Genomic DNA, 21,318 nt, shown 5'->3' with positions numbered 1-21,318 from the left:
GATGTTTCTCATCAGGATCTTCAAATGTGAAAGGGATTTTGACCCAAACATCTACAGGCTTACGTGCAAACTGCTTTACTCTAAAATGTGTAAGAGTGAAATTCACTACTGAACTATTTACCAGGGGAAGTAGGGTTTGAAATCTGCATCTAAGAGAATATGGAACAGAGATGATAGCAGTGGCATAGTGGTTAGTACCCACTCTCCTCCAAAAACTCCTGAGGACCTGTCGATGAGGTTGTGTAGATGATGCTCAGGACTAGCAACCTGATTACACAATCTGGTCCTCAGTATGAAAGCCGGGTTCTTAAGCTGCTTGTTCTTCCCTTTTCTTCCATTCTGTAATATGGACAAGTGACTAAAGCACTGTTTTGTCCTTCACTTTTTCATTTCAGTGTTTAGGACATCACTGGCTCAGAGTACTATGAAAGAGAAATGCCTATTCTCCTAAATATAAACCAGTCTGAATCTAAGAACATAGGATATAAAAAGCAAGATGAGACAGTCTGAAGCTAAAAATCTCACTTAAGAATATTGAAAAAGTTATCAAGCTACTGAAAATCCCCAAACTCATTTAGTTGCCAGTAAAAGTGATATAGTAAAGCTATATAAAACTATACATTGTCAAAACTGTGATCTAACCTACAATAAATAAGGGAAGAAGTGATTAGCCAGCTAAGGCTGTGACAGCATTGTTCAGTGAGGGACCTCAACTACATACAGCAGACACTTAAATAACTCTGAGCACATTTGGAAGGCCTTTGAAAAAGAGGACTGACAGAATACATAGTGTCTTTGCAGATATCATTCAGGAGATAAACCACTGATACCATTCCAGAAAAAAATATGCAACTGCGAGACAATATCAATATTTTTATTGGGTAACTTGATTTTAAAGTGAAGAACATTTCGCAACAAATTTTGTCTACAATTTCACCAGCAATAAGACTTTTAGGGAAATAGTGAAGAAAACTGATGTATGAAGCATAAGTTTCTCAACAGTGGAAAGTAAGCTCTTCATACAACATACTGGGAGAAGGAAGAGCAGTTATTTATTCGCCTCTGCTTTCTGCATATCCATTACACAGTAACAAAATCTATACTCAAGAGACATCTCTGCAGCTCAGGTTTGCTTCTGAGCAGTTTAAGCATTCTCCAGTTTAAAAGAAGATTGAAGCTCATAAAGGATGTTGTACCTCGTTATGCATCCAGAGTCAGAAACATGTCACACTGTAATGATTTTGCAACAGAACTTACATCATTGTCTTAGACAATGTTACCACATACCATTTTCTTGTGGAGGTCCTTCTCTTTGCTGCTCATGTAATCTATACACTGGATGAATTCAAGTTGTGTAATTAATTGATTTTAAATCTAGTGCAATATTATTTTTCTCTCATTTAGTACTTTTCATCTTCAGCAGCACATGTTTATAAAGGTGACAAAAATATTCATTGAAAAGTCCCAATTCCAATGAAGATCAGGAAGAAACAAAGCTTCTACAGTGTTCAGACAGTACATACAAATAAAGATGTCCTTTTTTACACTGCACAGCTTTGGATAACTTTGTAAGTAGTTAAGTTTTTGCTTGTTGCAAGTTAGCATCTACTACTTTAGATTTTGCCTATGAAAATCCAAGGGTCTAAATAAAATATCACACAAATTACTTCATTCCTCAACTGCCACAAGAGATTAAAAAAAAGCACCATTAGTGGGTAGCAATTCATTAGACTACACAAGCCAACTATAAAACTGGTCAAGCATCCGAACTCATAGCCGCAGTTGTTCAATGTTACAACTGAACCCACAGAATTGTGTATAAACAACTCAGAAATTGTGGTGATGACAGCCAAAAAAAAAAGAAAAACACTGAGAAGAGCATCTGGAGAGAGAAGAAGAAAAGGAAAAGAAGATGGTAAGCAAAGCTGAATTGTTCAAAGGGAGGTTTGGATGACATGCAGCTGGTAAGACAGGAATCACACACAGCAATGAAGTTGAAAAGTTACTTGTAGCTGCTTTCACTCAGCACAGCCTTACTGCTATGAAGTGTTAATACACAGTTCTTTTGCATTACTCTGACAGTATAATTAGCTTGGTGCACACGGATGCTCTCAGAGTACACAAGAGGCTCTGTGGGTTATGGCTATGGTGGGCTGGTGTTTGGTGCTGCGGTGTGCTGGGCTGCCATGTGTCGCTCAGAACACTGGAAAGACTGCTCATCATTACTCTGGTCACCTTGCTCTCTACAGTCTGCAGCCTTTAGTGAGTTCTAACCATACTGTGCTGCTACCTTTATCTGCCCAGGACAGGCCCTCCCAAAAACCAGAAGGTTCCCCTCTACCACAACCGCTCCTCTTTTTACCATCTCAAGACTCAACATATCCCAAGTAAATTACTGAGGCTTTATTCCCTGACTTCACAATCTACACTTCAGCTTCACAACCTACACTTCAGTGCCATGTTGTAATCAGATGGACCAGAATTTTTGTAAACAGCTTCACCATATAGCATTGTACACTTTTAAAACGTACAGAAACTTTTTATTTGAAAAATTTTACTGTCCTAATACTTAGAAGCCAAGACTTTACATTCGGCACAGAGCAAATTTGCTATCAGATTAACCATCACACTTGGGCAAAAGATGAACACTGTAGTGAAGCTAGACTCCTGGAAGGTGCTTTTGTGTCTGGGATGAGGTTACACAGTGAAGCTGAGAGCAGGGACCCATCTTTCCATGCTTAAAGACATGTCCCCAACACCTGCTATTACCCAAACGATATGTATTCACATTCAAATGGACAGGGGACTCCAAAGGGGCACGGAAAAGAAAGCAAAGCAAAGCAGGAAGTCTGGCGAAAACAATCATCCAGACCAGAGGACTGGACTGGAACTAAGCCAGCAAGAAGGGGATGAAATCAAAGGAGAGGGAGGTGGAATCTGGCAAAGACCCATGGAGAACACATCAGCAAGGGAAAGGGTGGGGAAAAGCATCTGAGACAGACAGAACAACTAAATGAGAAGTCACTGGAATTGACTTCTGACTGACAATTGGCAATGCCAGACAATGGTGCTGGAAAGAAAACAGACTGCCATTTGGTTGATGGATGATTAATTAATTTGTAGTCATTAATCAGGTTGTATAAGAAACAATAAAGAATAGCTGTTTATTAAGCAAACAACATGCACTATCCCCTACTATACTAGGTAAGTGCTCTATGTAAAACATATGCAATACTCTAGTTAAAACAACCTGAGCTGTAAGACACTCTCTCTCAGTCAGGCAGTAAAGACGTAGCAAGATGCCTAAATTCTGGATCTGGTTAACTTTGAGTATCTGACTTCTCAACTTGCATGTGCAAAACTCTTATTTATACACAGAAAACATAAATCACCTCCTAATATTTTTAAAAAAACATTTCAGTTGTAAGGCAGGAAAAAGAAGTGTAATATACTTTTTAAAAAAATATTATTTTCCAAATCTGTCAGCATAGAAGAGAACCTTAAAATCATTAAGCAGCCATGTCAAGAAAACATCTCAATACCATGATGGCATTACTACTTATAATTATGATTTCAAAATTTCTACAAATACCTTCTCAAATATATTTATAAGAATAAAATATCTCTGCCTAAAGATCCATACCCACAGAAATACAACCGAGAACTGCAAGTGTCCATCCATTCTAAATAATAACTTTCTTTCCTAACTAGTTTAAAAGTGAAGGACCAAGTGAAGCAGACTAATTCATACTCAAACCTACTGAGTCTTCCTTGTACTTGACCCTTGATATTTCTTTCTTCATGTCAGATTTTCCCACCCCCTCAATTTTTTTTTAATATTCGGAACATCTGAAGCAATATGAAAAAGATGAATAGAAAAGGATTATTCACTCGCATACTACAAGATCTAAGGAGCATCAAATGAAATTATGATGTGGTAGATCCAAAACAAGCATAAGGAAGTACTTCTCCATATAGCACATAGTTAAGTTGTGGAAGTCCCTGCTTCAGGATATTGAGATGCCAAAAAGTATACTTGGGTTCAAAAGGTCAATGGCTAAATTTATAGAATAAAAATCAGTCAAAAAGTATTAACCACAAGTATATCATATCTGGCTTAGTCAGTTCTACAATAACAGATTGCAAGAAGCTGGATGCATACACTCTGTTTCCTTAATCTGTTCCTATAATCTTCTCCGGACATCTGTTAGTGGCCTGTCAGAAACATAATATTAGAAAAGACAGACCTTTCATCCAACCTAATTATGCCTCTTCTAGCCTAAGAACATTAAAAATGCAATAAAAACTAAAGGGGAAAATTTTATTTATTATGATATATATGCCGCTTTTCTAAATACATAGGAGTAAGATACTAACTTCCCTATCCCATCAACACCCAAATTATTTTTAACAGATTGTCTACCATAACATTTTGAGAAACAATCCCTTAAAAATAACATTAACATATATTTGGATATTCAACAAATCTGAATTATATTACAGAAAACAATGTTCAAAAATTCATATCAAGTCTCAGACAATTTAGTTACTATGCTAGAAATACTAGAAAACCATTAGCAGCATAATCGGCTCTTTGAATTACAGTCTAGGCATAGGATGATAAAATTCACTTGACTAGACCTGAGAAGTTGAGTCAAAACATCAGTTTATGCAGTTTTGACACATGTAGTATTCCTGGTTCTCACTGCAAAGAGTAAGCCCAAAATACAACACCAAACAGGATGCTAAGCACGGCCCACTATATTTTCTCATTAATTAGCTCAATATATTTCATAATTGGAATCCATATTATGAGCCACTAAAAGCACTCTCTTTAGCAAGACTAAAATGTAAACCTTTAATTAGATGAAGGGCTGACAAATCTGATATCCTGGATTTATGCGACATCCTATAACTCAGAAACCAGTTTCAACTGATAATTAATAGGCTTATCTAGAACACTTTCACGGTAAAACTCAAATACATGTACACCATGTTGAGGCACTAGATCGACATAAAAAACATTAGGAATTATTAAAAGAAAAGTTTAAGTATTCATTTAGAGCAGAGCAATATGTATGAAGAATGGTTTCAGTGGATTCCCCCAGAAACATCAAGATTACTGTCATCTGATCATAACACAAGTGCAACTAACACAGCTGCCATGTCAGCTTCTCTTCAGGGGCTAGGTCTTAATCATAAATCAATGGAATGACTAATTCAACATTGTTAAAACCAGCAAGTAACTGCTTGGAGCCATTCCAGTTTTTACATCTTTCAAAAGGTCAATACACCTACTCAAACACACAATAGTCCTATCTCTCACAGTGTTTTCTTCATTTCTTGGATTGAAAAATAACATGTTGGCACTTAAATGTAAGTTTGTTTTAACTAACAATTAAAATGTTCATTAATTCTGAAAGAGTGACCCAGTAAAACAAAGACAATTTTAGTTTTCCTCTCCACCCGCAATCAAAAAGCCTCTCCTCTCCTTTGCTGTTTTAAACACTTACATAGTTACAAAAGTCGATGAAAACATTTTACAGCAGAGCATTTCCTGCATTAACCTTACTTTTGTTAAAGTAATATTATGAATTAAGCTTAGAAATAAATTTTTTTGAGACGAATGACTGGTCTAGATGTGCCTTGCATTTCAAATATGAATCTCTACCCCTTAAAATAATAACAAAAATCACAAAGTGGCATCTAGCAGTAAAATATATTCTAATCACTTACATCTGCTTGCACCACACAAATGACAGAAGCCTACCGTTAGCATAGAAAATATTTATTCTGCTCTTAAATATAAAAGCTATGTTGCATAAACAGAGGATTTAAAGCTGTGGCAGAGTGTCTGAAGGAAAGGAAATGGCAATCTTTCTGGCTCTAGTAGATGCCTTTCCCTATCACACAATGTTTCCCACTCATAAATACATGACAAATACTTCCTCAATCATTTTTTACGAGCAGGGATGCACAGGGGGTAGTCAATGGCTAGCTTGAGGGAAAATAGGAACAGCAGGAGGCAGAAACTGTACTGAAATGGCTATGTGGTAAATTCTCTTCTGGAACATCACTCAGATACTCAGGCTTTGATCTTTCAGCTACAATTACACTCACATCCATGAGATCTGGGTATACTTTTTAAAAACTAAATAATTAATTGTAATAGAAACAGTTAAACGCTTTCGTTATATGACTCCTCAACTCAAACCTCTGATTTTTTACAAATTAAAAATTGCAATTTATCTGAAGACTTGCTTTCAATTGGGTTTAACTATGTCACATCATGACTAGTCTCACAAAAAACATGGGGTGACTGGCGACAGCTAAATCACAGACTGGCGTCGCCTAAGTAGTCTGGCTACCATTAGGGTCTGGGAAATGGTATTTACTGTACAATTAGAGCCAGTGAGCTCTACCTGTAATCATCCAAATACAGGTGTGAGGATCCTTTTTTGGACAGAGAAACCGACTCATCCATTTTCACATAAACTTCCATGCCTGTACTGTTAGAGCAAACCTTAGGAAACCTCACTGTTTGTACTTCGAAAAGAATATCACCTGACAATAACAGAGAAAGTATGACTATCCTGATTTTAAAAACTTCCTTGGGTAGAACCACTTCTTATTTTAAATTGTCCTACTCAAAAAACATTTAAAGACAGAACAAATTAGCTTAAAATTATAAAATTTGGCCAAATACGAAGAGTTTACATTATTATATTGGTTATCAAGTCTGTTCCGAAGTCTGTCTTTGGAGCTGAGAGGGTTGCTATTAAAATACGTTAAATTTTGTTCTTTAATACTAACACAAAATGTCTTGTAGTATCAAAAGGACAGTTTTAGTTGCAGTAATTTCACAGAATTTATTCTAATGATTTATTGGAGTTAACCATCTGACATTAATTATTGTTTTGGCTTCCAGTCTATGAATGTTTATTTTTCAGTTTAAAGCCTTCTCACTCTTTGATATCATATGGAAATGAGAATTTTTAATGGAAAATTGAAACCATGTGCATCTAAGTACTTAATGAAGTACAGGGAGAAACAGAGGGTATACTTTAGGAGAATTCAGATATTCCGCTTTAGATACTTTTGATTTGTTTGGATGAGTTACATGCATATATCTGTTCACAAACATACATTTATACATCTTAAAGGTATCTCACAAGTACAGTGTTTAAAATTCTGAATTTTAAGAAAATATTTGCTGTTTGGTTGTGTTTTTTTAAACTAAATACACTGCTGTAGATTTTTTTTAATCATATACTAACTACATAATCTGTTCCCTCCTCCACAAATCAAATATTTATCCTATCTAGAGCTTCCAACAACATGCTAAATGCTGAACTTCTCAACAGCGGATTCCCACCATATGTCTACCATGTTAGGACTGGATCTTCATCCAGTTCACTGAATGTCTGATAGACTGATTTTGTAACCATCACGTCCTCGAGTCATAATATTGATGTCAGGAATACTTGACTAAAACCTGAGCTGTTCATGGCATTAAAACCCATCAAAAGAGGCCTGTAAACCATAAGCAATGTTCAAGCAGTGGCAAGAAAGCCAGGCATCCAACTGCAAAATGAAGATACTGTTAAAATGTGCAATTTTGCCACAGTTTGAAAGATTTCTGTGCAACTCACATAGCTTTAGTCTTCTGGCATTCAATTCATTCCTTAGGAATGAAAAATATGTCGTTCAGACAGACAATCAGCATTACATAACATGATAAAGCCACATGTTTATTTAAATCAGTACTTCCAAATTAAATCTATTTTCTTCATAGCTAATGGATTCATGTAAAAACAGAAGGAAGGAAAGCATATTCCTTTCTGCAGTCAGAGTTTCACCATATGCATTGTACTCAAGCAGCACATCAGTGGGAGCATAACAAGTAACAGAAGCGCAAGATTAGTTTATGTTGTTATTTTAATTAATATCCTTGGTGATCTAAATGCGCAAGGAATTACTGACCATTGAAAAATGTGAAACAGAAACAAATTTAGACATTTAACCTGTACACACTCACCACTTGTTTTTCTTTCTAACGTAGTCTTTTTCAGAGAGATTAACCAAGTAGATCATCGGTTTTGAAGTAAAAAACAAATGTTTGTTCAAAACATCAATCTGGAAGTGAAAATACAGGAGGAGAATTTTAGAAAGAGGTTATACCAACTTGAATTAATTTTATGATAATTTTCCTCATGGTATGTCTGAGAAGGTTACAGAATTCAAGTGTAATATATAAATCACAGATAAAGACAGAATCAGCTGATAGATTTAACATTGTATACACTATAAAATCTAAAAAAAAAAAAACCCAATCACCTTTAAAAAAGGCAGTAACAGGTAGCAAAATTAGAAGTCAGTTCATGGGATAATATTTATAACCTACCTCTTTGTCATTCCAATCATGATAGAAGCGGACAGCTTTCTTTTCATCTATTACCCACGTCCTGATTTTGCACATTACGTCCTACACAAGATCAAGAAAAAAAAAGTCAAAAACTCAGCTGGATATCAGACTATTCTCTCCCCTAAACAAGGCATGTATACATTAAAATTCAAAACATACACACAAATTAAAAATTAGATAATACCTTCTAGAAACAAGTTTTTACTCTCCCAGAAAAACAGAAATTGCTGCTATAAAAGTCACTAAAGAGCAATATGGATTATTAAAACCATACAAATCCCACAATTAGGAAGATAAATACACAATACTCAAGTATCATCTCTTGCCATCAAGAAAATAAGCAAAGCTCATACAATATATGTAAAAATCAGTACATTTTAGATTGCTTTTCAAACTCAGTAAGACGCGACATTTCAGCATCCAGCGGGAGAGACCACGTACAATATAAACATGCCATTAAGAAAAGGGAATGGGTGGGACAAAACACAACAAATATCTTTTTTTTTTTCTTCAAATTGTAAGCAAAAGAAATGGAGCCTATTATTGATGATCCACCCTCAAGAAATTAATTCAAATGGCCAAAGCCCTTTTTATTCCACATTAATTTTTCGCCAACACCTTCTCCCTCCCCCCCCCAAAATGAAACCTGCCAAAGCCTCCATTACACAATGGCAAGAGCCTTGCACTGGTGACCTCCAACCAGCTGCATTCACTTTCAGAACATCTCTCTCGGCAGGAAATCTAAAGGCCTTTTAGTTAGCAAGCTAGTGTGCATTCAGAAGGAGTAACTGCAGGAAGAGCCCAATGTGCTTTGTTTCTCTGGCCTTTCTTCACAGAAAGATTAATCATCTGTGAAATGGAAACGGCAAACAGCAAGTGACACAAACTGAACCCTTCAAGCCTTTCCTCATCAGTTTTGTGGTCGTGAATCCGAAAGCTGCGTGTGGCACGGTTCTCCTTACAGGCAGGTGTTAATAAAAGGCTCTTGGGTCTGAAAGGTCAAACTTGGCTCTTCTAGGAGTAGTACATTTTAGAGTTGCCTATTTTTTGTTGTAGATAATTTATGATCATGCTTTAAATAATGCATTTTTTAAAGTTGTAATTGATGCAACTGAGCATTAAGATCTTTAAAATACAAGGAAACATTCCCTAAACTGTTGAGCACACAACATTTTTTGCACTTAATGCTGTGTGGTTGAAGTACATTTATAAACAACCACAAATAACATCAGTATTTACTACCGTCTTTTCTAGTCTTGCACTAGCTTTAGTGAAGAAAAAAAAAAAAAAAAGAAAAAGAAAAAGCTCTTCTAAATCTTCAGATCCTGATTTGAAACCCTCCAGGAACAGGACTCCCCACAGATTTTAACAAGGAAGGGGCAAGCTAAAACTTTTAATGAAATCTAACATGTTCTGCCTAAGAATAATCACTTTTACTCTCCTATAACTGAATTTCACTCATAAATGTTTAAAAGTGGCTAATATAACACCATTTCCTACAAGGAGAAGATCAAAGTGCTATATTACAAATGCATTATGATTAAAAAAGCACTGTGCAGCTTTGCTATTAACTGTTCTTTAAACCCTAAAAGGCTTCCCATAGATCTCACTTGGCACTGCATATACAACCTTTGACAAGTAATGTAGACCATTTTTATTCATTGCCTAAAATTGTAGGCAATTATGTGCGTCACACTGGCCACCTGCAAATTCTGAATGCCTGCTCCAGTTGTCAGAGCAAAAAACTAATGTCGGAGGGGATTAATCTAGGGGGAGAGAGTCCTCTTTAATGGCTCCAGCAGGTGAAATGGCCCAGCTGGTTACTATGATGAGTGGCCAGAACAGCTTATGTAGAGACATGCAACAAGATTACACATAAAGAAGAAAACAGTGGTACCATCTTATCTTTAACCCTATGTGTTTTTTATTTTTTAATTAATCACTACAAACAAGATAAGGGAAGCAATTCTATCAGTAAGTACTTTTCATTTAAGATCTTTATCTTCAGCTTCTCTTTAAACAGACATATAAAATTCAACACAACCCCCAAGATTCCTGTTCAGCAGTGAAGGAATTCTGGTTACACACTATTTTGGGTTTTAAACTACTTTTGTAGGCACCTACCAGGTGGCTTTCAGCATTACAGTTTCCTCCCAATAGCAATGCATTACTACATATAAATTGGAGTTGATAAAAAATTGACAGGAAAAAAAACACTATCGCACGAGTTATCAAAGCCAAACTTACAGGCTTAAGCGGAAATTAAGTGTTTTCTAATCATGCTGTAAGGAGAGCTATATAACACAGAACCTCCAGAAAATTTCAAGCATCAATACAGCAAATAAAGTTTGGCCTTTCTAAAGCCTATCTAAGCACAGAGCTGCCAATCAAAACCTCTTCCACATTCACCTGCTACCTACAGTGACACATCTAAATCCATTTTGGCACTGACTTAGTTTTTCTAAGTTCTCATTTAGGTACCTGACTTGATGCTGTTTGCAACTGTTGTTCTAAAGAGTAATGATACGGACAATTTCCACGGGGAAGGCAGACCAACAACTGCATATGCTGGGGGGAACCGACAGCTGTATTCTTGCCAGTTCTCTTTTGGTTTTACAGAGAAGATGGCAAAGTATTAGAAAACTTTCTTTAGATAAAAGGATGGAAACTTGTAAGCAAGTACATGTATGAAGCTGGCAAAGCAGTTAGACAAAGATTTCTCTGATGGACTATCTGGGCAGCAGTCACACTATGCAGAATATAAGGCATACAGTCCAGAAACCTAAAAATGGGACAGACGAACTCAGATTCCCCTGTCAGATTCCCCTGAAGAAAGGCAAGTATTTCCATATATTTCTTTTTCACTCAGCTGCCCCAATACTCTGAACAAACATGCAAAAAGCACATTTTCAGATTATATCTCATGTAGCACCATTTTTAGTTTTATTATTTGCTTCTATCTAGGACTGGTGAAAAAGTATGAACTAACCTTTTTATCTTCACTATCACTGTAACAGCCATTTAAACACATTTAATCACTACTCTAGTTAACTTCAAGATGCTTAATAACACAATACAGAGCAATGATCCACTTTGTTTCATTAGATCTGGCCTCCCCAGTTGCACACTTCGAGGTCAATCCGTCACCAGTAGAATGATCCACTTTGCCTTGTTTGATGAGAGGGGTACTCTTGTTGTTTTTCAGCTACCAACATTATAACAAGCACCATTCAAAAGGCTGCCAAAAAAACCTCCAAAATCCAATTTACTTACAATTGTCAAGGCATATGGAATATAGCAAATTTCATGAATATCAAATATAATTGTTTTAAAAATCAGTTAATTTCTGACTATATTCATGGCAAGATATTTAGCACATGTGCTTACTTAGTATATTTAGCCATATGCAATACAGTGATTTTAATTTATGTCTTGCTCTCATTTTCTGAAGGCCACAAGTAGTCAGCCCACGAATGCTAAGCAGGACTTAAACAGTAAGTCCAGTAGTATAAAATAATTAAAAACATGTAAATTGCATATAGCAGATTTACCAAGACATGCTCATGAGACACTACTGTGTTGAAAAATGTGCATACATTAATAAACTTTCTGGATGAACGATAGTAATAATGTGTGCCAATGCCAAATTCTTCTTACAGCATGAGGGACTAAACTAAAGCTTGGAAAACTCACTTGTCTACTTGGCATCAGAGAATTGTGATTTTTTTGTTGTAAATTAGCAGGGCATGTAATTAACTTCCGCAAATTTAATAAAGAAGTAAGCAGTTGTGAGGATTATCACTTCACACTTCAAAGTGCAAGTGAATTCTCTGTGATCCTGCAGGCAGTGCAAAAGTCTCCACTACAACAAAGAGTAACTGTGAGTACAGTAAGCTTTTTCCCCCATCAAGGGAAGCACGGATTGTTTCTCAGTGCATTTATTCATTTCCTTCAAAACTTCCAAGATGTAATAACTTACCATCTCCCAGTAAAAGCTTCAAAAGCAGTTAAAATCTTTTTATTAAAGTGTTTCAGTGGCCTAAAAATTTATCATTTCTACTGCTCTGCCGCTTGGAAAAGCTATAAGGTGTACCTAAAACATTACCTGTAGCTCTTGGTTAGCTCTTCATTTCACACAAAAGTTCAACAGCATAGCATATCAATATCAAAGGTGATGGTGTATAACTAACATATGCTGACTTCCCTAAGGAACCTGCTACAGTGGTGTAAGGTATTTAATTAGTAAACCACTGCATACACTAAACGGAGTCAACCCCACCTCACCACCTAACCAGTAGGTCTCAGAATGTAACGGTAAATAGAAAACCCAATGAATGTGTTTCCAGCGCGGCTCCAAACAAACTTTGCATTTCTCCAATTATCATCTTTCAATGGGCAAAAAAGACTATGTTAATGACACACAGATTCTGAGAATAGGAAATTACTAACAATGTGAATTGTGTGTAGTGACCAGAACTGCAACACAGATTTAGTGAAAGTAAACAATGCTTTTCAGTACAATACATTGAAGTTCATACACTTGCTGGGTGGGGGACAAGGGAGGGTGGACACGTAATTTACCAGGTAGATGACTTCTCTCTTGGTAGAGTGACTGAGAAGCCTGGAAGGTCGCAAGCAAGTGAACTGTATTGTAACTAAAAGACTAATAGAATCTTTGAGTATAAAAACAGGCTAATGTCCAGTGTGAATAATTCCACACTTATCTCTCCTGAAATACTGAAAAACTGGAGGAGAAAAATAAGAGGTTTTGAAAAAGTGCTTATACTTGAAGACTTGGTGTTCTTAAATCCTATGTTTTTATACTTATTGCATTTTATATATATATAATTAACAAAAAACTCACATAATACATGGTTTTTCACACTAGCACAGGGAAATCAAATGACTGAATGCTGAAGCTTGACAAATACAGACTAAAGCTGTCTTATTTCTAAACAGTAAAGACAATTAATCACTGGCATAGCTTATGTAAGTTGAAGTAATTTATCCCTAACCCAAAAATATTTAAATAGAGGTTAATTTTTCCCCTAAGAGATACATTCTATTTTCACCATGACTGTAAGAATTAAACTGGGATATGCAAGAGATCAAACCAGATAATAATCAGCATTCCATCTGGCCTTCAAAATTCATATGATGGTTTTTCAGATACAGATAGAGAACAATGCTATTTGAGGTACTCATAAATAGTTTAACTGTGCTGCACCAAGAGCAATTTATTGAGTACACACAATTTTCCTTGTTAGCACAAGGTGTACAGTGTGCACTGTGCCCACAGACCCTCCATTCACGGTTTTCCTTGGAAATCTCTTCAGTTCTATTGAGTATAGACTAGGCTCTCTACTTTTCCTGGAGGTTTTCTGGTGATTTAAAAGTGTGAGGCTGAAGTGACAAAGTAAGAATTTATTTTAAAAATACTGTTTAGAAACAACAGTATGTTAAAGGACAATTAAGACAAATTTTGCAGTTTAAAGAAAAGGCTGGTTCATGTTTTTTATGGTGTTAAGCACTTAAATAAGCTGTAGCAGGTAGGCGCAGGAAAGAGAACAAGCCAGGTACTGCATCAACTGGAGTGACAATGAGCTCCTCTGTGGTACAAAACAATGTCTAATCTCTTACAATTCCCTTGCTCACTGACTTTAATAAAAATACAATGGGAGAAGTAATGGATTTAGGACAAGTGTATTATCCTTTTTTCTATTTAATACCTTTTAACAGAGCCTGTACAAGCTGTACATGATATAAGATTACTTAGAGCTAGATGTCAATAATGTTTATGAAACCACAACAAGTACTTTCACCCAAAACATCCTACAGGTTTTCCAGGCCATGTAATTTATGTCAATAATCCCCAAATTCTCCTGTGTGGGTCATCCTTGTGGGCTCTATGGCGTTATACATAAAATGACACAGTCACTTGTTGCTTCTCAAAGAAAAAAACAGGCAAGAATACAGAAAACAGTCTATCTACAAGTGATTATTTCTAGCAGTTCAGAAATTCAGAATAGGGAAATCACACTGAAAAGTAAAATGAAACATCTTCCGTAGAGTAAACTTTTCTTACTACACTTAATATATATTCTTACATTTATTTCCAAATAAACAAATGTGAATGCGTTTGTTGTAAATGTGAATTAAGCCAAATGAAAATACAACTATGCATACATAGAGTTATTTTGGCGTATGTACATACAATGTACATAAGTGGCTTGGATCTAGACATACCCAGGCAGACATTATTTACAAAAGTAATTACTTTAAACCACTTGTCACATCTACACAGGAAAGATCAGCCTTGACAGAAAGTATTTAAGCACTGACTTCTCTTTGTCTACTGATAATACCAAAAGAATCCAAACGTGTATTTACACATTATGTACTTTTAAGTCATGCTTTACTACTGATTAATTCACAAACATCTGCCATGAATATTTTCCTGCTACATTCAAAATGTTCTCCAGAATGAACTTTAATTTCCTCTAAATACCACATTAAGCACAGTAAATGGTCCACTCAAGATTTTAGGCATAATTACATGCATTAAGAATATAAATATTTTCTCGATTCCCTATGATTTAAGTTAGTAATTGTAAAAGCCATCGGCAGAAAGTATGTCAACAGTGTACATGTAATGTTGCTCCTTTCTTCCCATCTCCAGTGGAAGAAACAGGCCTCTCAAATTCCCCTCTCACTAAAGGAGACCAAAGAAACTGGAAAAAAAATTATACAATTCATTGCTGTATTTATCTTCAACTTGGAATGAAAGAAAGGTGAAAATTCCCAACTGACATCATCAGTTAGAGGAAATAAGAGTTCATCCATCCGTAAGAACTCTGGCAAGTGCTTGCAGCACAAGGTCAGCGAATTCTGCTTGGCACCATCCCATTCATCAGAATATTGCAGGAAGGAAAGATTTTCATCTAGTGTATATTGGTAATAATAAGAAACTGAATCTACCAGCTCTCTGCTGTACATGAGTATCTCCCACACCATACTGGTGATTTTAACAACAAATGATGAACAAAAAAATATCTTTCAAACAGTTACTGTATTTTCAGGACAGGACCAAGATATTAAATGTAAAGGAGGAGAATGGAGAGGATTAAAGCTACCTAAAATGTAATTAGGAAGATTTTGCTTTACTCGTCATAGTACATATATGCTGAAAAATACGAGCATAGGCAGAGTGTAAGTATCAATTATTGGTTCATCGCCCATCACAGTAACAAACCAAAGCTTGATGCCTTTCTTTTAAATTGAATATGCACTAGATGATTCCTGTACCACTACATTAAAAAGGAGTCTCTAACTGCTCTTTTCATAACTGCAATTACTTTTGCTCTTACAAAATGTGTTTGATTTGAAAAACTAATTTTTAAAGACTGACTTTAACAGTGGAATTTATGTATCTCGCAGGACTTGTGAAAGCACCCTGTTCCACTGAACACTGGAAGTTCAAATGCAGTGAACAGTGATCCCAACCTACTGTGAAAGCCACCTTTCAACTGAAAGTTGGAAGCTCAAACACTGCATACATTGATACTGACCTAACGATTTTGTCTTCACATCACTAACATCAATAATCTGCATCAACTCAACTATAAATAGTATTCCTTTGGTCAGATGTATGAATCACAATACCACTGCCTAAGAATTGTTCTGTGCTGGAATTCAAGATTTCATGCACTAACAAAGACCTGAAGGAATATCTTTTGCAGAGGGTCAGTCTCTAAGGACTAGAATTGAATCATACTGGAAGGGTAATGGAATAGAATCCTGCAATAATGTTCACTTAACTATATTAGATGATATTAACTTGAAGATTTCTGTCTTCATGACTGAAAAATCTCATAAATTAAAAAATATTTTTTAAACTGATTTTAGAATTTGCACATTCTGATCTATAAATTCATACTTTTTTTTTTACATACATATTTTTTAATTTTACTTTGAAATCTCCTGCTATCCAAAATGAAAGATGAATAATAAGCTAATAATAAAGTTAAACTCAATATCTACCTCGTCTTTGCAGATATAAGCATCAGACAGATTTAAAGTATAAAATAAAAATTACTCTGATTGCTTTCTGAAATTATATATGCACTGTTCTAATACATGCAAATAACAGGAGTATTTTTATTCTAGAGTATCTTTTCAGAAGGTTATAGCCAAAATAATATTTAAAGGTATACCACATCTGAAAGACTAGTACCCTTAGTAATAGTAATTTCTAAGAAGGCAGTGGAAACAAAACAGACAACAATACATGTGTAAAGGAAGCTATTCCAAGCTTATGTCAACATCACATGTTGCTGATCTTGGACCATATTGTGCCATTGATTTTTAAGTAGAACTTGAAAATTTTTTCATTGACGGTTCCTTAACAACAGTTGGCTATTTTATTTCTGCTGACAGGGGATTGAGAAATCAATTCTCTGAGAGACAGGATGAACAGTTAACACTATTCAACTGCAAAGCCAGGTCACTGCACAAAGGTGAACTTACCAACTGTAGGCAATGTGGGCTTAGGCAGAGGAAAAATGATAATTACCAAGTTATAACACAATGCAAGGCAGTGGGCAATCAAATACAAATCTCAGATTTAAGTGCTGTCGACTGATACACACTGTCAATTTTCTATTTTTCTCCACTTAAACCTTTTGGAGATTTCAGACTACCAAGTTACCGTTGTGGAGGCTTACTGATAAAGAGAATCCTCTAAAGCAGACAATTCATATTTATAAAATAAGACTAATAACTTCTACAACTCTCAACCAGTTAAAATTCTTAAGAAATTCTCAAGTGTCTTCACTTAAATTGCTCCCAAAAGGATGGGGGAAAGTAAACAACAAAAAAAGAGAGACTAAAATTTTTACATTGTGCCTTAAAAACAAAACCAAAACAACCCACGAATACCAGGTTTTTTTCCTTGTAACCTCCTAGTTTTCCTGAAAGGGAAAATAACTGGGAACACTCAGAGCACAGACAAGAGCTGCTTGTTCCACACCTCTGCTATGGTAAGAACAGACTATTAGCAATGGCTATGTATTATACCAGCAAATAACTTCAAAAGGCAAATCCTGATAAGTTCTCTCCCAGTTCTGTCCCATCCTCCCTTTTTTTGAAGACAACCTGTTTGGAAAAAAGTATTAATTCCAGTCCATACTGTCTCTTAATGATTTTTTGGCCCTGGAAAGAGGAAGTCTTGAACAGTAGCTGCAAGCCACCTGGAAACACTACAGATTGTGCTGGACACGGAACTGTCTCTGTGGCCAACAAGCTACCTGCAGAATGCAAAGGATTCGGGAAGTGCAGGATGATCAAACAGCCAAAATGCACTCCTAACATTTGGCTCCCGCTTTAGAGAGGAGACATAATCTTTAACTGCTTTTTTCACCAATCCCATATGGTTTTCCTCCTAGACCCGTAAGTCACTTACTGCACAGTCAATCCCACAGTATAATATATAGAATGCAACCACAGGCCTTCTCTGCAACACAAAACATTAAAGGAAAAGAGGCAAAGCAAAATCTACAGGAGTGCCTCACAACCCAGTGGCTGAACATCTAAATAAGCCCAGTAGTGGCTGCAAATGCCCAAGAATTGCTGTTACAGTCTTACAGCTACACAATTCTATTTGTAGAAGGTGTGTAACTGGACCTAAGGATTGATTTACCAGGAAAAGAAAAGTAACTAGGCAGACCTTTCACAGGCCTTTACCATTAAAAAAGTTTATTTTACGAAGGCCTACTGTCTACCTTACAATTCAAGCATACAAGTCACAATGGAAGACAAGCAAGAAGATTCAAGATCAGTAGGACTCAGGCATTATGCCCCACAGCACTTTCCTGAGGAGATTCCCTAGTGACTATAGTTCCTATGTGCAGCCTTTGTCTCAAGGGGAGCATTAATTTGTGTTCCCCCACTCTGTTCAGCCACCCCTTCCCATTAAACAAAGTAATTTAATGCCTTTGAAACCTCTATTGTTGTTGACAGTCAGCTGAGACTGCTCATGTGTAACATCTGTTACTGAGAACACAACTGGTAGGGCAACATGACTTCAAGAACCTGGTGTGTTCATAAAAAAAAAGGGATTAAAAAACCCCAATGAATGACAAGAAGAGTAAGTTACAAACAAAAGGTTACAAAGACATTTTGACAGGCGAACTATAGATGAAGTAACAGTAAGGAGACTGAAGGAAGAGGCAGAGAAATGGATGAGAAACTGAAGCTGAGTGAAGACAGATTAATAATGCAGGTTTAAGATTTTTCTTTAATTAATTTAAATTGCATTTCTAGATTTGAGGTTTTTATTTACTGTCTCCCTTAATTCGAGAATCATCTGGTATGTGTTTTCAAACACATACCAACTTTCTGTAGTTAAAAAAATGAGTAAGAGCAATTCTGTCATACAACCATAATGGTACCTACCACCCATTAGTTACATGATCACTATTACAAATTTTATTTCAAGCACACTTCAGTTATGACTCTTTGCAATTACAAAAGTGCCAACTTCTTCCTTAGCACAGGAAGAACATAGATTGTTACATGAAATCCTCAGAGCATCCAGAAAGGTACACTCAAAAGCTTGACAAGAAGGTTCCATCATAAGGAACTGAGCAAAGCTGTTTCCAAAGACAGCCACACAAAAAGGTAACCAAGAAGAGCTCGAGACTGGGGTAGAATAGCATCACAACACTCATTTTCATCATCTCATACCAATGTAAAATTTAGCCTTAGGCTGAGCTTTGAATTCGCTATGGACAGGATTTTTGATTGCACCTTTCTTTAAGATGAATTAAAAGGTGAAAGACTATGTGGATGCTATCTGAAACTGTAGGCATAAGCTGCACTGTTCCTCTGAGCATGTGAAACCTTTTGTAAAAGATAAAAATCACTGCCCACATGTACCCAGGGCTGGGTTCACACGTCAGATAAGACCTGCAATGAAGCATACCTGGCTTTCTGTCTCTGGACTTACATGAAAGTCTTTAAATCACCCAACAATAGCCTTTTTTTCTGGCTCAGACCAATCAGGGAATAAAATACTTTTCAAGCCAAATGAAGACTAGTTCTTCAGCAACAGAAGTTACCAAAGAAGTGCTTTTTAACATTGCATCATGAAGGTCAACATTTTGGAGGGATGTTCACTTTCACTTTCTATTAATTTCCAAACACCAGGTAGGTCAACAAATTCCACTGCACTTCAATACTGCTAAACTAACCCACCAGTACCAATATAACAATGTTTTTCTTACTACTTGCTATCAAAAAAGCCATGGGAGAAAAGTCTTTTTTACTACTTAACTGTTAAGCATAAATAGTCTATTTTTACAATGATGAACTACTGTAATAATTAATTAGAGAATGTGTTTTATATACCACCTGAAATATTTATAGAAGATTAATGAAATAAAGAAAAATTAATAACTAGACTACTAGCAAAGTGCAGGAGACTCAAAAGACAAGTGGCAGCAAAATACCAATTTGCAAAAATATACTTGGAAGTTGATAATTATTATACATTTCTAATTTACAAAGAAACACCACTACTACCCCGTGATAATTGAGCTCACTTAAGCAGCTTTCCACAATAATATTCTAAAATTAATTTCAACTAGCAGTCTTTATTTAACATGCACTAAAAGACACAAAGTGCAACCATACCAAGAAAATATATTCTCTTGCTGGCTACAGGAATACTAGTATTAACATCATAGTAGAACTCAACAGCAAGAATAATTCGGAAGTGTCTGATGGACTTTGAATTATAACTAAACACTGGTGTAAGTTTGATGAAGCATTGTCAATTCTCATATAAAGCTGTGTCAGCAAGAAAACAACAGTTAAATTTCAGAAGTTACAATTAGCTTAATCTGTGAAGTCTTACACTTTTGCCAACTCAGCAAATCACTCCAGTAATTTTTCAATTCATAATAATAATTACTTTAAAATACATATAAAAATAGTAGTAGTGTTTTGTATTATATACATAGGATATCAATAATAAAACCCAACAATACAAATATTTCAATTCAATGCTGAGAGTACTTAAAGATTTGCCTTTATAGGTCAAGTACTTACATATTCAGGTTTTAATTTCTTGTCTCCTCCTCTTACAGCTACTTTTTCAAGCTTGTCTATGCTCTGCATGATCAGCTCCTCATCTTTAAGTCTAAGCTCTTCATGTATTATTTCAATGTCACGAACAGGATCTACACTTCCTTCAACATGAGTGATATCATCATCTTCGAATGCTCCTAAAACAAAAGAACACGTAAATTACTTATTAAGCTAAAAAGACAAGAAAAACGTATTTAGAACACATATTACGAGTCACAAGAATTGGAGATTAAAAAGTCAGTAGGTCTGTCATACTGCCCATGTACAAGCGTCACATGCAATGCTTTATATCATACTGTCTTAGTATGTTAATTTATGTATCAACTCCAAAAGCCAAAGCTCGCTCTATATATACAAAGTATAGCACTTGGCCATTTCAGGAGAGCACTTAAGGCATCTTTAAGAGTTTCTTCTGCATAGGAATAGGCTAGAGCAGTTTCCTGAGAATAGGTAACAGTGTTTTTAACAGTATCCAACCTACCAGTAGCAAACACAGTAACTAAATTGAACATCAGAGAACATTTTAATACACCTAGTAATGACTACAAGAATCATGGAAAGAAAACCTTCCAAATCGCCCCGGCAGACCTCACAGGCTGACCACTTTTATGTGTTAAGAAAAGAAGAAGTTCTAGATAAAGAATTCTGAAGTTCTGAACGACTCTTAGTGTTTCCAAGGGAAACGGGGCTTAGAAAAAAAGGCCTGAAATCATCTGGCAGACCTCGTCCCTGTTTCAATCTACTTT

General features: G+C 35.8%; 1 protein-coding gene across 2 annotated transcripts in view; it reads right to left on the bottom strand.

Annotated features, from left to right (window-relative positions):
* OLA1 (Obg like ATPase 1) overlaps nt 1–21,318 on the bottom strand; it is a 118,678-nt gene that overhangs the window by 30,885 nt on the left and 66,475 nt on the right. For both annotated transcript variants that reach the window (XM_027678528.1, XM_027678527.1), the window contains exons 5-7: nt 20,534–20,709; nt 8,405–8,485; nt 8,039–8,136 (exon numbers count right to left, since the gene is read on the bottom strand). In XM_027678528.1, coding sequence (XP_027534329.1) covers nt 8,039–8,136; nt 8,405–8,485; nt 20,534–20,709 — 355 coding nt within the window. The remainder of the gene's footprint in view (nt 1–8,038; nt 8,137–8,404; nt 8,486–20,533; nt 20,710–21,318) is intronic.

This window comes from Neopelma chrysocephalum, unplaced genomic scaffold, assembly GCF_003984885.1.
Source record: "Neopelma chrysocephalum unplaced genomic scaffold, ASM398488v2 Primary Assembly neopelma1_44, whole genome shotgun sequence".
Lineage (NCBI taxonomy): Eukaryota > Metazoa > Chordata > Aves > Passeriformes > Pipridae > Neopelma > Neopelma chrysocephalum.
Note: the sequence above shows the minus strand (reverse complement) of the source record. Positions and strands in the feature narration are given on the sequence as shown.